This window comes from Pristis pectinata, chromosome 1 (genome assembly GCF_009764475.1).
Source record: "Pristis pectinata isolate sPriPec2 chromosome 1, sPriPec2.1.pri, whole genome shotgun sequence".
NCBI classification, from domain to species: domain Eukaryota; kingdom Metazoa; phylum Chordata; class Chondrichthyes; order Rhinopristiformes; family Pristidae; genus Pristis; species Pristis pectinata.
The window spans coordinates 37267900-37283665 of NC_067405.1; the positions used below are offsets into that span (position 1 = coordinate 37267900).

The window sequence follows — 15766 nt, forward strand, 5'->3', positions numbered from 1 at the left end:
TGCTTTCTATGATGCGTCGATAAAAATTGGTGAGGATTAAAGGGGACATGCCAAATTTCTTTACCCTCTAAGGAAGTAGAGCCGTTGGTGAGCTTTCTTGGCCATGGTGTCTCTGTGGTTGGACCAGGACAGCTATTGGTGATGTTCACTCCTAGGAACTTGAAACTCACAACCCTCTCGAACCTCAGCACCTTTGATGTAGACAGGAGCACGTGCACTGCCCCTGCCCTCCACCCCCTTCCTGAAAACAATGACCAGCTCTTCTGTTTTGCTGAAATTGAGGGAAAGGTTGTTGTAATGACACCATGTTACTGAGCTCTATCTCTATCTCTATCTCCTTCCTGTACTCCGACTCGTTGTTATTTGAAATACAGCCCACTATGGTGGTATCATCTGCAAACTTGTAGATGGAGTTAAAGAAGAATTTGACACGCAGTCATGAGTGAAAAGGGAGTAGAGTAGGGGCTGAGGGACGCAGCCTTGTGGGGCACCAGTGTTGAGAATAATCGTGGCGGAGGTGTTGCTGCCTATCCTCACTGATTGCAGTCTGTTGGTCAGAAAGTCAAGGATGCAATTGCAGAGGGAGGTGTTGAGTCCTAGGTCTCGGAGTTTGGTGATGAGTTTGCTTGGAATTGTGGTATTGAAGGCAGAGCTGTAGTGTTACGGACTCGGTGAAAGTCCCTTTAAGATAGTGAGTGAGTGTGTGTGTGTGTGGGGCGTGCTTACGTCAATAGAAGGTAAAGGACGTAATGATGTTGTTGAAGAGGTCAGAAGAAGGGAGAGAGAGAGAGAGAAGGGAGAGAGACACCAGCCTGCTAGTGTTCTCTATCGTGGATGAGAAACAATAACTTGTGTCTGCCACAGAAATCCATGTATGGAAATTGGAAGTAATCCGGTGGAGTTCACTTTGTTGCTGACCTGTAGAAGGAAACAGGTATTTGTGTGGACGACCATGATTCGGATGCTTTTCGGGGTGAGGAAGTCACTACCAAGTAAACACTGACGTGTTGTTTGGGTTCCATCGTGGAACATTTGGACTTAGTAATTACTCTCTCTATGTTTCTCTATGTCTACGTCTTATCTTCAGACGACGGTGGTTGTTGAAGAAGCCTTTGCTCATGTTTCACCTTATGGCTTGCGGAACTGAACTTTAAGAACCATTCCTGGACTTGGAGTTTGGGACTTTGCCACACACACACGACGAGTTTAGTTTTTGGGGTTAATGTTCAAGGTTTAACATTTTTGAATTCTAACATACTAGCATTTTTACTTTTATTTTACGTATTATCATAAGTACTGATTAATAAAATAGTTTTTAACACCGAATCATGACTCGGTGTGTTTCTTTTGTTGCTGGTTCGTGACAGTAGTCAATAAACGATAGTCTAATGCAGGTGTCTTTACTGTCCAGATGCTCCAGAGATGACTGTAGGGCCAGGGAGATGGCATCCGCCATAGACCTCTTTCAGCAGCTGGCGAATTGCAGTGGGTCAAGGTTGTCTGGGAAGCTGGAGTTAATGCATGCCATGACCAGCCTCTCGAAGCAGCTCATCATGGTGGATGTCAGAGCTACCGGGCGGTTGTCATTATGGCACATTCGGGTCTTCTTAAAGCAGATGGGAACCTCAGTTTGAAGCAGGGAGAGGTTAAAAACATCTGAAAATACCCCTGCCTGCTGATCTGCACTGGAGCTAAGGACATGGCCAGGGACAACCATCCAGGTCAAATGCTTTCCATGGGTTCACTCTCCAGAAGACTGATCTTACATCCACCACAGTGACTGTGGGTCACGGAGATATTGGTCAAAGCCCCAGCAATCTCATCTCTTGCCTCTCTCGATAACCTGGGGTGTATCCCATCAGACCCTGGGGACTTATCCACCTTGATGTTCTTTAAGAGACCCAACACTACCTCCTCCTTTATCTCTATAAGCCCCAACATATTAGGATGCTCCACACTGATTCTCCTATCCTCCACATCCTTCTCCTTGGTAAATACTGATACAAAGTACTCACTTTGGAGTCATCCTTCGCCTCCAAGCACGTCCCCCTCTTTATCCTTGAGTGGTTCTACCCACTCCCTCGTTATCCTCTTGCCCTTGATGTATGTCTATAATGCCTTGGGATTCTCTTTAATCCTACTTGCCAAGGACTTCCCATGGCCCCTCCTGGCTCTCCTAATTCCCTTCTCTATCTCCTTCCTGTACTCCGACTCATTATTATTTGAGATACGACCCACTACAGTGGTATCATCAGCAAATTTGTAGAAAGAGTTAGAGCAGAATCTGGCCGCACAGTCATGCGTATAGGGAGTAGAGTAGAGAGCTGAGGACGCAGCCTTGTGGGACACCAGTGTTGAGAATAATCGTGGCGGAGGGGTAGCTGCCTATCCTTACTGATTGTGGTCTGTTGGTCAGGAGTCATCCAGTTGCAAAGGGAGGTGTTAATTCCCAGGTCTGGGAGTTTGGAGATGAGTTTGCTTGGAATTATAGTGTTGAAGGCAGAACTGTAGTCAATAACAATAGTCTAATGTAGGTCTCTTTACTGTCCAGATGCTTCAGCTGTAGACCTGTATCAGTGGTAGGCAATTGCAGTAGGTCGAGTTTGTCTGGGAGGCTGGAGTTAATGTGTGCCATGAGCAGCCTCTCGAAGCACTTCATGATGGTGGATGATGGAGCCACCTGGTGGTAGTCATTAAGGTATGTTACCTTGTTTTTCTTGGGTACCGGGATGATAATGGTCTTCTTAAGAACCTCAGATTGAAGCATGGAGAGGTTATAATATCTGCAAATACCCCCACCAGCTGATCTGTGCAGGACTTAAGGACGTGGCCAGGGACACCATCCAGGCCAGATGCTTTCCGCAGGTTCATTCTCCGAAGACTGATCTTACGTCCACAATGGTGACTGTGGGTTTTGGTGTATTGGAGGCTATCGTGGTGTGTGGTGACATTCCAATCCCCTTCTGTTCAAAACATGCATAGAATGGGTTAACCTCATCGGGAAAGGGATGCGCTGTCGTTGGCAATGCTGCCCGACTTTGTTTTGTAGCCTGTTATAGCATGCAAGCCCTGCCACAACTGGGACTCAATTTTGGAACACCCGGATTGTCCTCTTTGGTACACAGTTCTCTACACACTTGCTGATAAAGTCCGTGACGATGATGACATCCTCATCTAGGCTGGCAGCTGAGTCTTTGAACATGGACCAGTATACTGACTCAAAGCAGAGTTTGCGTGGTTAATATGTTATAATAATAATACAGTAGTGCAATTGTTTTAATACCCTCTCTTTGTAAAATAATAGCTTCACTTATCTTACTATTAAGAATTTGTTGCAGTCATCACAATAATTAAATTACAAACCATGTACTATTATCTCTGTGGCACAGAGATAGGCCATAGTCTTCAGTTGAATTGTTATGTCACAATTTCATTCCAGAGCATGTACAAATATCTCTGTGGCAGTAAAATTTACTATTTTCCTCAATTGTTATGCTGTAAGTCCATTCTATTGTCTACACGGTTATCCATGTTGCAGATAAATTGACCAAACCATGTACAATTACTGTGAGTTGAGATTTTAAACACAGCCTTCAAATGTATGCCATATACTAATTCCAGCAAACCATGAGAAGCCGGTTATTTTGTTGTGTTCTCTTTCATAAGGCAAATCATCTATGTCCTCCTTGCCAAGGCAGGAAAATTGATGCAGTCTTGGTCTTCTTTCAAAAGTCTGTTTGTCTCTTAACTACGGTGAATCTCTTACTGTAGTTAAGAGGCTACAAGTTACTTGTTCTTTCCTCTTCCTGAGTCTCCTAGATGATATTTATAATCCTACCATTTAGCCTGAAGTATGAAAAGTTTTGCTACATGCTCCCTCAGCTCCAAGAAGAATTGTTGGAATTGCAGGCTCAGAATTTTTTTTGGTTTACATTGCTTATCTGCATTTTTATTTCTGCTGTTTAAGATCATAAAAGTTCAAGACTTTTATTTCCGATTTCCTTTCTTAGAACACTCCTGCTTCCTGCTGGTATTTCAAATGAAGATGTTGGATAAGGCAGAGTTCCATTAGGGCAGGTCCATGGTGCTTCCAGATTTGGAAGGGGAAACATGGTTGCTGAGAGAACAAAACATACACAGTTAAATCCTGTGTATTATCGGATGGCCATGGACACACCAGAACCACACTTATTAGCCGGATGGCTCACACTGAAAATGTTGACACTTGCGCTTCACACTGGAGGATGCCTCCTGTGCCACCTCCTGAAAGCCAATAAATAGATAACCTACACCCAAAAATGCAGTTCTCATGGTGAAAAAATTACCACTGCATTAGACATTGATACTACTGGAAATATATATTTCAAATCAATCAATCATTCCATGTGAAATGAGGCATTACCTTAAAAAAGCACAAAGATTTTTTTGGGTGTACCAAAAGAGGATATTTGGCCATGAGGCCACCAGGCTCTTGTGCGTTTCTATCTATTCCTTTGGTATTCTAAAGCTCCACAATTGAAGGTATGCAACTCTCTCGAAGTTGTATAGTTCAGAGAAATGGTAGGTACCATGTGGTCCTTGGTTTCTCTGGGCCATTGCCAGTGATGACAATGCAGTGACAAAGACAAATCTCAGAAGGCTGGTCCCCTTATTCCACCTTGCACAATGTTGTATTGATGGTAAGATTACAACATGGTCAGTTTTTGCAGATGCAAGATAACTAGTTTTATTGTTATTCTCACATTGATTTGTTTAACTAAACTTAAAATTGGCTGAAGTATATAAAACAAAAAGCATGTTAGATTTGATTCTCTGAGCATGCTTGTAAGGAACGATACCAGCAGCATCAATGCTGGCTGTAGAATTGCTAGCCTGCAATGTTTGATCTACTGTTTATTCATTTGCATGGAAGGAGAAATAAGTTGTTTGATCTTGTGACTTCTGAAGGAAATCCATTTTACTGATAATTTTATAATAACTGACAATATTACTATAAAACAAACTAATCGATTCATTCAATGTTAATTGTTAGTAAACTTTGAATTTGTTATTTGTCCTGTTTTGCAGTGATGACATCTCGCCTGTTGTTTATCAGCAGATTCACTGCCTATCATACTTATGGCAGACATTCTGTCTTAAAAAGAACAATATGTGCAAATTTCCCGCATTGCTGACTATATTAATGAAGTTAATTGTGCTGAAGTCTCTAACAATGAATTTAAGGTTTGTTTCAATGGCAGAGATAGTAAAAGATAGTCTCTTCAATATAGCAAAATATGTGCATAGGTATTACAATTGTATTCATACATCTTGTATTTGTATTTTTCAATGACACTTGAATGACTTTACTGTGCAAATCTCTAAAAGGGAACTATTGCTGACAGCACAATAACTTATTATGTGGTTAACCCTCTGTAATAAAAACAAGAGGGAAATCCACAACCTCTGCAGCTAAATTTCAGGGGGACCAGTTACACCATAGTGATTTTGGTAGAGCAAGACCTCTACTTGTCATTGTAAAGTCTCAACCAGAATCTGCATTCTGCTCTGCTCATATTAAATGAGGGTGGGGGGGGGGGGGGGGGGGGGGGGGGGGGGGGGGGGAGGAGGGGTAAGGAAGGATGGTTTCTCCTGCTTGATTCAAGGCATAATAAACAAATGAAGACGGCAACAATTTCCCGGTTGTATCACAGGTGATATTCTCTAGGTTTTGGTAAGATTTCTCATTGATACATTCATTAGAACTTTCTGAAGATCTTACATAAATCATGCATGAGGCACTAATATGTTTAATGCCTCAGACAAGTGGCGGACGTCCAAAAATTTGTAGAACTGGGTTCTTATTCTACTTCAGATCATCTTTGTTGCCCCACCCCCACCCCAGCTCTGAAATCTGACAACCATTCTTCTGCACATCTGCAATAGCAATAAGTTAAGGTGGGGCAGGAGAGAAAGAAGATAATGACAATGATTGTGAGGGAGAGGAAGGACATTATTATCTCTTGATCAAAAATAATCACAGGGAAGAGAATGGTATTGACTGTATTTGAAGACTGTTTTGCCCTACTGATCTCTGACATTCTTATTTGCTGCAATTAGTTCGGAAGGACTACAGTATGTTGGCCTTTATACAACTGAATTTGAGTACCAAAGACATCTTGCTGCAGTGATATAGGGTTCTGGTGAGATTGAGTCTGGAATACGCAGAGCTAGTCTGATCTCCCTGCCTAAATAAGGATGTATTTGCAATAGGAGTATGGTTAAGATTCAGCAGATTGATTCTGGGGCTTGTCTTATGAGGAGAGCTTAAGTATATCAGGCCTAGACTCTCAAGTATAGAAAAAACAAGTGATGATTTCATTGAAATGTACTGGTTTATTATTGTCACTTGTACCGAGGTACAGTGAAAAACTTGTCTTGCATACCGATCGTACAGGTCAATTTATTACACAGTGCAGTTACATTGAGATAGAACAGAGTACATTGATGTAGTACAGGTTAAAAACAATAACAGTACAGAGTAAAGTGTCACAGCTACAGAGAAAGTGCAGTGCGATGAGGTGCAAGGTCACAACAAGGTAGATCGTGAGGTCATAGACCATCTCATTGTATAGCCTTATCACAGTGGGGTAGAAGCTGTCCTTAAATCTGGTGGTACATGCCCTCAGGCTCCTGTATCTTCTACCTGATGGAAGAGGGGAGAAGAGAGAATGTCCCGAGTGGGTGGGGTCTTTGATTATGCTGGCTGCTTCACCAAGATAACGAGAGGTAAAGACAGAGCCCAAGGAGGGGAGGCTGGTGTCTGTGATGCGCTGGGCTGTGTCCACAACTCTCTGCAGTTTCTTGCGGTCCCGGGCAGAGCAGTTCCCGTACCAAGCCGTGATACATCCTGATAGGATGCTTTCTGTGGTGCATCGGTAAAAGTTGGTGAGTGTCAAAGGGGACAAACCAAATTTCTTTAGCCTCCCGAGGAAGTAGAGGCGCTGGTGAGCTTTCTTGGCCATGGCATCTACGTGATTTGACCAGGACAGGCTGTTGGTGATGTTCACTCCCAGGAACTTGAAGATCTCAACCCTCTCGACCTCGGCACCGTTGATGTAGACAGGTGCATGTACACCGCCCCCTTTCCTGAAGTCAATGACCAGCTCTTTCGTTGACGTTGAGGGAAAGGTTGTTGTCATGACACTATTCCACTAAGCTCTCTATCTCCTTCCTGTACTCCTCCTCATTGCTGTTTGAGATACGGCCTACAATGGTGGTATCATCTGCAAACTTGTAGATGGAGTTAGAGCAGAATCTGGCCACATAGTCATGAGTGTATAGGGAGTAGAGTAGAGGGCTGAGGACGCAGCCTTGAGGGGTTGTGGTCTGTTTGTTAGAAAGTCAAGGATCCAGCTGCAGAGGGAGGTGTTGAGTCCTAGGTCTCAGAGTTTGGTGACAAGCTTGCTTCTAATTATTGCATTGAAGTCAGAGCTGTAGTCAGTAAACAATAGTCTAATGTAGGTGTCTTTACTGTCCAGATGCTCCAGAGCTGAGTGTAGGGCCAGGGAGATGGCATCTGCTGTAGACCTGTTTTGATGAAAGGCGAATTGCAGTGGGTCAAGATTGTCTGGGAGGCTGGAGTTGATGCATGCCATGACCAACCTCTCAAAGCACTTCATGATGGTGGATGTCAGAGCCACTGGTCGGTAGTCATTGAGGCATGTTACCTTGCTTTTCTTTGGTAATGGGATGATAGTGGTCTTCTTAAAACAGGTGGGAACCTGAGTTTGAAGCAGGGAGAGGTTAAATATGTCTGCGAATACTTCTGCCAGCTGATCAGCACAAGATCTGAGCACATGGCCAGGGACACCATCTGGGCCAGGTGCCTTCCTTGTGTTCACTCTCCGGAAGACTGATCTTACATCCTCCACTGTGATCACAGGTTCAACTGTATTGGAAGCTGTCAGGGTGGATGGTGACAGTCCACTTCCCTTCCGTTCAAAACACGTATAGAATGCGTTACATTCATCAAGAAGGGATGCGCTGTTGTTAACTATGCAGCCCGACTTCGTCTTGTAGCCTGTTATGGCATGTAAGCCCTGCCATAACTGACGGCTGGTCAGGGACTCTATTTTGAGTCGGTATTGCCTCTTGGCATCCCTGATAGCTTTCTGAAGGTCATATCTCAATTTCTTGTACAGATCAGGATCACCAGATTTGTGTGCAGCAGTCCTCGCCTTCAGTAGGGAGTGGATATCCTGGTTCATCCATGGTTTCCTGTTTGGGACTGGTCTCTGCAGTGTAGATGCAGAGTTGATATTTCTCCTGTATGGAGTGTCCAATAACAAGGATCACAGGCTCAAAATAATCTTGCCTTTTTCAGAATTGAGATTTATGGAGTCATAGAGTACTACAGCACAGAAACAGGCCCTTCAGCCCATCAATCCATGCTGACCTGATCTTTTGCCTCGTCACATCTACCTGCACCCAGACCGTATCCCTCCAAACCCCTCCCACCCACGTACCTATCCAAACTTCTCTTAAATGTTACAATTGAACCCACATCTACCACTTATGCTGGTAGCTCGTTCCACACTCGTACCACCCTCTGAGTGAAGTAGTTCCCCCTCAGATTCCCCTTAAATATTTCACCTTTCACCCTAAACCTATGTATTCCTGTTCTAGTCTCACCCAACCTTAGGGTGAATGCATGCAGGCTTTTTCCCCTATCTCTACCCCTGATAGTTTTGTGTACCTCTGTAAGATCTCCACTCATTCTCCTATGCTTCAAGGAATAAAGTCCTAACCTATTCAATCTTTCCCTATAGCTCAGGTCCTCAAGTCCGGCAACATCCTTGTAAGTTTTCACTGCAATATTTCAAGCTTATTGATATCTTTCCTTTAGATAGGTGACTAGAACTGCACACTTCAAATTCGGCCTCGCCAACGTCTTGTACAACTTCAACACAACATCCCAACTCCTGTACTCAGTGCTTTGATTTATGAAGGCCAAAGTGCCAAAAGCTCTCTTTATAACCCTATCTACCTGTGACGCCACTTTCAAGGAATTATGGATCTGTATTCCCAGGTCCCTTTGTTCCACTGCACACCTCAGATCCAGGCCATTCACTGTGCAAGTCTTACTCTGGTTTGTCCTCCCAAAGTGCAGTACCTCACACTTGTCTGCACTAAATTCCACCTGTCATTTTTTAGCCCATTTTCCCAGCTGGTCAAGATCATGCTGCAAGCTTTGATAGCCTTCCTAGATGTCCACTACACCCCCAATCTTGGTGTCATCTGCAAATTTCCTGATGCAGTTTACCACATTATCATCTGAACCATTAATATAGATGATAAACAACCACAGACCCAGCACCGACCCCTACGGCACATCGCTAGTTGCAGGCCTTCAGTCAGAGAGACAACCATCTACTACCACTCTCTGGCTTCTCCCACTGTCAACATTGAATCCAATTGGCTACTCATTCTGAATGCCAAGCAACTTAACCTTCTGGACCAGTCCCCCATGCAGGACTTTGTCAAAGACCTTGCTAAAGTCCATGTAGACAATGTCCAACACCTTTCCCTCATCGTCCTTCTTCGTAACTTACACAAAAAATCTCTATAAGATTGGTTAGACATGACCTACCATGCACAAAGCCATGTTGATTATCCCTAATAAGGCCCTGTCTATCCAAATACTTATATATCCTGTCCCTTACAATACCTTCCAATAATTTAGCCACGACTGACATCAGGCTCACTGGCCTACAATTTCCCGGCTTATTTTTTAGAGCCTTTCTTGAACAACGGAACCACTACAGCTATCCTCCAGTCCTCTGGCACCTCATCCGTGGCTAAGGACATGTTAAATATCTCTGCCAGGGCCCCTGCAAGTTTTGCATTAGCCTCCTACAAGGTCCGAGGGGGGACCATGTCAGGCCCTGGGGCTTCATCCCGTTTCATTCACCTCAAGACAGCCAGCACCACCTCTTCCATAAGCTGGATACGGTCCTTGACCTCACTAGTCTTTTGCCTCTGTTCTGTAGTCTCTGTGTCTGTCCCCAGAGTAAATACGGATGCAAAAAATTAATTTAAGATCTCCCCCGTTCTTTCGGCTCCACGCATAGATAACCACACTGAACTTCAAGAGGACCAATTTTGTCCCTTGCTACCCTTTTGCTCTTATATAGCTGTAGAAACCCTTTGGATTCTTTTTCACCTTGTCTGCAAGAGCAACCTCATGTCCTCTTTTTGCCCTCCTGATTTCTCTCTTAAGTGTTCTCTTGCATTTCTTATACTCCTCAAGTGCCTCATTTGAACCTAACTGTCTATACCTGATATGCACCCCCTTTTTCTTTACCAGGGCCTCAATATCCCTCGATAACCACAGTTCCCTAAACCTGTTAGCTTTGCCTTTTATCATAACAGGAACATACAGATTCTGTACTCTCAATATTTCACTCTTGAAGGACTCCCACTTACCAAGCATCTCTTGCCGGAAAACAACCTATCCCAATCCACGCCTGCCAGATCCCTTCTGATGCCATCAAAATTGGCCTTCCTCCAGTTTAGAATCTTAGCCCTAGGACCAGTCCTATCCTTCTCCATAATTATCTTGAAACTAATAGAATTATGATCACTGGATCCAAAGTGTTCCCCTGCACATACTTCTGTCACCTGCCCTGTCTCTTTCCCTAAGAGGAGATCCAGTATTGTGCACTCTCTAGTTGGACCTCCACATACTGATTAAGGAAACTTACCTGAACACATTTGACAAACTCGATCCTATCCAATCCCTTTACAGTATCGGAGTCGCAGTCAATATGTGGAAAGCTAAAATCACCTACTATCACAGCTTTATATTTCCTGCAACTGTCTGCTATCTCTCTACAAATTTCCTCCTCTATATCCTGCTGACATATTGGGGGGTCTATAATATAATCCTATTACGTGGTCAATCCCTTTCTTTTCCTCAGTTCCCATGCATATTACCTCAGTAGATGAGCCCTCCAGTATGTCCTCTCTGAGCACCGCCGTGACATTTTCCCTGATGAGTAATGCCACCCCTCTCCCTTTAATACCTCCCTCTCTATCATATCTAAAATATCGGAACCCTGGAACATTGAGCTGCCAGTCCTGCCCCTCCTGCAACCAGGTCCTCACTAATGCCTACAACATCATAATTCCATGTGCTGATCCATGCTCTAAGTTCATCTGCCTTTTCTACAATACTCCTTGCATTGAAATAGATGCATCTCAGAACATTAGTCCCACCATGTTGCGGTTAGTGAGAACAAAATGCCTTTATGTGGAGATTGAGTAGGTGAGAAGAAAATTTCTTCATCCGGAGGATAGTGAATATTTGGAATTATCCATGCATAAGTTTTGCGGAAGCTCAATTTCTGAGTATATTCAAAATGGAGATTGTTACTTAAGTAAATCAAGGGCATGGGTTAGTACAGGAATGTGTTGCAGGGGTTAAAGGTTAGCCAAGGTCTTACTGAAGGATAGAGCAAAGTAAGTCCCAAGAGCTTATTCTATCACAGATCCTCACTGAAGCATCATGATGAACACCAAGAGGCTTGAACATATTTTGATGCATTTTGCTGATATCTGGGAAGCATCCCTAAATATATGATTCCTACCATGCTGATGATATGGTCAGGAAAGTGTTGAAGAGACAGTTGGAGCTAACCATAAGTGGTAATTGCAGTTAAGAAGGAATCAGTGGTATAAAAGTTTAGAGCTCTGCTAATTTTGAAAGCCATTCTGAGTGCTGTTCAGGTTCTTGCTCCATGTTGCAAGGCTGTATATGGGGTGGGGGGGGGCAGGGTTGTATTCATCATTCTGGGATTTCGTAGCAAGTCCCTGTTGATGGGGCTTGATTTGTTTTTCAGATACTCTAAGAGATATGAAACTTATAGATTCAATTTCAGGGGTAGTAATTAGATGGTCTCATCTTTCTTTGACACCGTCTTACTCCAGATGCCCTTTAGGTCTCCCCCTTCCATTTAGATTTAGTTTAAAACAGCAGGATGCAAAAAAGGGCATCATATTCTCTTGCTGTAGTTGGAGACTAAAAACATACGAGTGATCAGAAACATCACAATGTTCATTTAAAGTTGAGGTTAGTGGTTTTCCAAATATGGACAAAGAAATCCAACCAGTAGGCCCCTTTAAGTGGATCACTTCCACCTGTCAGAACTGCTCCTGGCAAGTTATCCCTTGTTTATCTGCTGTAAGTAACACTGACGGAAATGTTTCATGGGATGGAAATGATGGACATCTGGTACCATATGTCATCCATCTAATTTACATGTGGGAGCTGATGAAAGGTGAGCCAAAGAAGTGGTGTATCTGATCTGAATCCAGAAATACCATTAAAATAAAAAAATGGGCATAAACCTTGTGGATGTGGACCCCATCCTAACTTCGATTCTCAGAACTAAGTTATCCACATATTTTGTACCTTGCCACAAACAGTGGTGATTTTGAACAGTTTTATAATTATCATGTAAGCATAAAGCATACCTCTTTAGATGTCAAAGTATATTGTTTAGCTTGTATTTCTGATGGATTAAGTATTTAAACAGAGTGGAATTTAGACTTGGGGTACAATCGTCCAAAAATCCAGTGTTTTTAAAACTGATATTTTCTCACTTTGACTGAAACTCATTTGCATGAACATTAAATCTGCCAATACGTGCAATCAGCAGCATTTTAAATTTAAAAATAAGACTTTGAAAGGTATTCCATAATTTATTTAGGAATGAAGTTTGATTAATGCAACTGAAGTGAGTTTATCACAAGAGATTTTGCTTTCGGCTTAATGGTTTCCATTTTAAAACATGTTCTCTGCTCCCTTCCGAGTTTCCATAAAGACATATTTACATATCATTAAAAACTGAATCTGGCATCAGCTACTCCAACAGAAAGCATTTTAAAAGATAATTTCAAAAAAATTGCTTTAAAAATTTCCTTCATGTATTTAAATGATAACCTGGTGAAGACTGATTTCAACAGATGAAACTTAGTTTAAGGCAAAAGATGCTAGCATCTTTCATCACAGTGTTCGTGCACCCTCTCTAAATAATATGATTATGTCGTGAGAAAGGTGTTTTGAAAAATATGCAGAGCTGCAGGTAAAGAAAATTCATTAAAAGGCTTTTGAAATATTCCTATTTATATAAAATTATTCACATCAGAAATCATCGGTGTGTGGATATTAAGGTATGCGGGATTAGTCAAGAAAGTGGCGCTGAGGTAAGAGATCAGCCATGATCTGATAAAGTGGTGGAGCAGGCATGAGGAGCCAAATGTCCTACTCCTGCTTCTATTTTTGTTCTTCTTATGTTCTTCCAACTCAAAAGAATTCTTGAAACCTCCCCAAAGGCCTGCAAGTGGAATTATAGTTAATGCACAACGGTAATGAACTCATCCTGAGGAACAGGCAGTTTTATCAATAGGGCTGCCTTCTAGGGCAATGTTTTAAAGATTTCAGATTCATTGATTGGAATTTCTACATAGTCCTAAACACACTATATAGTAATAATAGTCTATCAAATGTATTGAGATAATATATCGTATAGTTTGTAATATAGTCTCAATACATATACTATGCCTCTGAAATTCATTCTATTTTGAAGTCAGTGTACAAGATCTTAACCATACTATAAAATACATTCAGCACTAATTACAACTTTGGGTGAGCTGCACTAAATAAAAGCAATGCAACTGTGTAGAAACTCCAATGCCACTTATCTGATTACTTCTTGTTATTTTGTATTCCGTAGATAATTTCTGCCTATATAGATGCTTTCCGCTGTTATCAGTTCATGGGTTTAAGAGAGAAAAGCACAAAAATGGAAATGATGGCTCTACAGAAGTGTTTTGCTCTTAACAAAAATCAGGATGGAGTACTGATAATTGGTCGTTTAGTATGTGCACTTTCAGAAATAAAGCTCTGCATTGGACAACTTGCTGAATCTATTGAATATGGTATGTAATAGTACTGTTAATATCAATGCAAATAGCATACAAAACAACTGCTCCACTGTTTCTTATGTAAATTTCCTGTAAATCTAACATATTTCTTTGGACTTTTAAGGACGCCAGGCACATAAAATTGCTGGACTATTAAATAAACCCAATTTGGATGTCTTCATAATTCCTATTCTGACTAAAGCCTTGCTTCTTACTGGCAGGTAAGTTTATGGTTCATCAATAAGTTAAAAACTTTGCATGCCCAAAGAGATCTTGAATAATCAATTTTAAAATCAGTCAACATTTTTGTAACAAATCCAATTTTTTTATATATATTAATTTTTCAGAATCTGGGCATTGTTAATAAGGCAAGGCTATCCCAAATTGCTTGAGTAGGTGGTGATGAACCGCCTTCATGAACCTATGCAGTGTTTCTCATGAAGGTTCTCTCACGGTGCTGTTGGGTACAAAGTTCCAGGATGTAGACTCAATGACAATGAAGGAACAATGGCATATTTCCAAGTGTGACTTGGAGTGGACATGCCAATGGTGGTCTTTCAACCAACCTCAATGCCTTGTCCTTGGTGGTAGAGGCTGTGACTTTGGCAGGTGTTGTCAGAGGAGCCTAGGCAAATAAAAGTGGTGCATTTTATAGGTGGGACACATTTGCAGCAGCTGTGCAACAGTGGTGAAAGGAATGAATGTTTAGGGTGGTGGATGGTGTACCAATCAAGTGAGCTGCTGTGTCCTGGATGGTGTTGGGCTTCTAGGTTGTTGTTGGAACTGCACTTGTTCAGGCAAAACGAGAGTATTTCACCACACTCTCTGACTTGAGCTTTGTAGGTGATTTTTTTTTTTGGATGTTAGGAGTGAGAATAGTAGGCACCGAACTCAAACAGCTCAAATCTTTTGCTAAAATGCCTGCAGTTCTGCACAGAACTGACAGCATTTACCTCCAGATGAAGGATGTCAACCCAACATGTCGACTGTCCATTTCCCTCCATAGATGCTGCCTGACTTGCTGAGTTTCTCCAGCTTTTTGTGCGTTGCTCCAGATTCCAGAATCTGGAGTCTCTTGTGTCAGCATTTACCTCTGTATCAGTGCACAATGTTGTGACTCCTCCTGCACGTCCGAGAATTTCCACACAACTGATTACTGTTTTCATGCCAATAGTGCTCTGACACTGGACTGGTCATCAAATCTCGCTTTGATGTGTGAGCATCCACAATCAAAGACATCTGCAATCTTTCAAACTTTATGACAATTTTGACAGTAGGTTCACCCTAGGAGTGCAGTTTCTCTGGTGCTGAAGGGCCTCACGTATCAGATCAGAGGCATTTTCCATGAAGAAGTTCTTTCTGAGGGATCTGCTGAAGATAAGAATGGGTTTGGCAAGTAGATGATTAGTGACTGCAGATGACAAGGTGCAGGGAATTGCAGCCATTGACAAGGCTATCAATTACCACATATTTGAATCCTAGAATTTTCACAGCTGTTGCTCATCCATTCCAAGAGTTCAATCATTAGGAAAGAAATAGAGGATGCAGTTTTTGTTATGTTGCTTAGGTCTAAGTATAAAGCCAATACAGATCACTTTCAGCTCTGCATTGGTAGATGAATTGGTGATTTGTGTTATGGTGTATAGACTGCATGAAGTATTCCAATTTTTTGGCCTGAATCTTCAAAGTGTGGAAGCATGGTGCATAGAAATCATAGTTGACAAGTGGAAAGTGTTTTGCCTATGGAAGAGGGTCTGGGTTTGTTCTAGTTATTTTTATTTGAGAACTCTCCACATTG

General features: G+C 42.2%; 1 protein-coding gene across 1 annotated transcript in view; it reads left to right on the forward strand.

Annotated features, from left to right (window-relative positions):
• LOC127577124 (adenylate cyclase type 10-like) overlaps positions 1 to 15766 on the forward strand; it is a 96652-nt gene that overhangs the window by 62088 nt on the left and 18798 nt on the right. Inside the window, 3 exon segments of the mRNA XM_052028031.1 lie at positions 13191 to 13248; positions 13779 to 13983; positions 14093 to 14189. Coding sequence (XP_051883991.1) covers positions 13191 to 13248; positions 13779 to 13983; positions 14093 to 14189 — 360 coding nt within the window.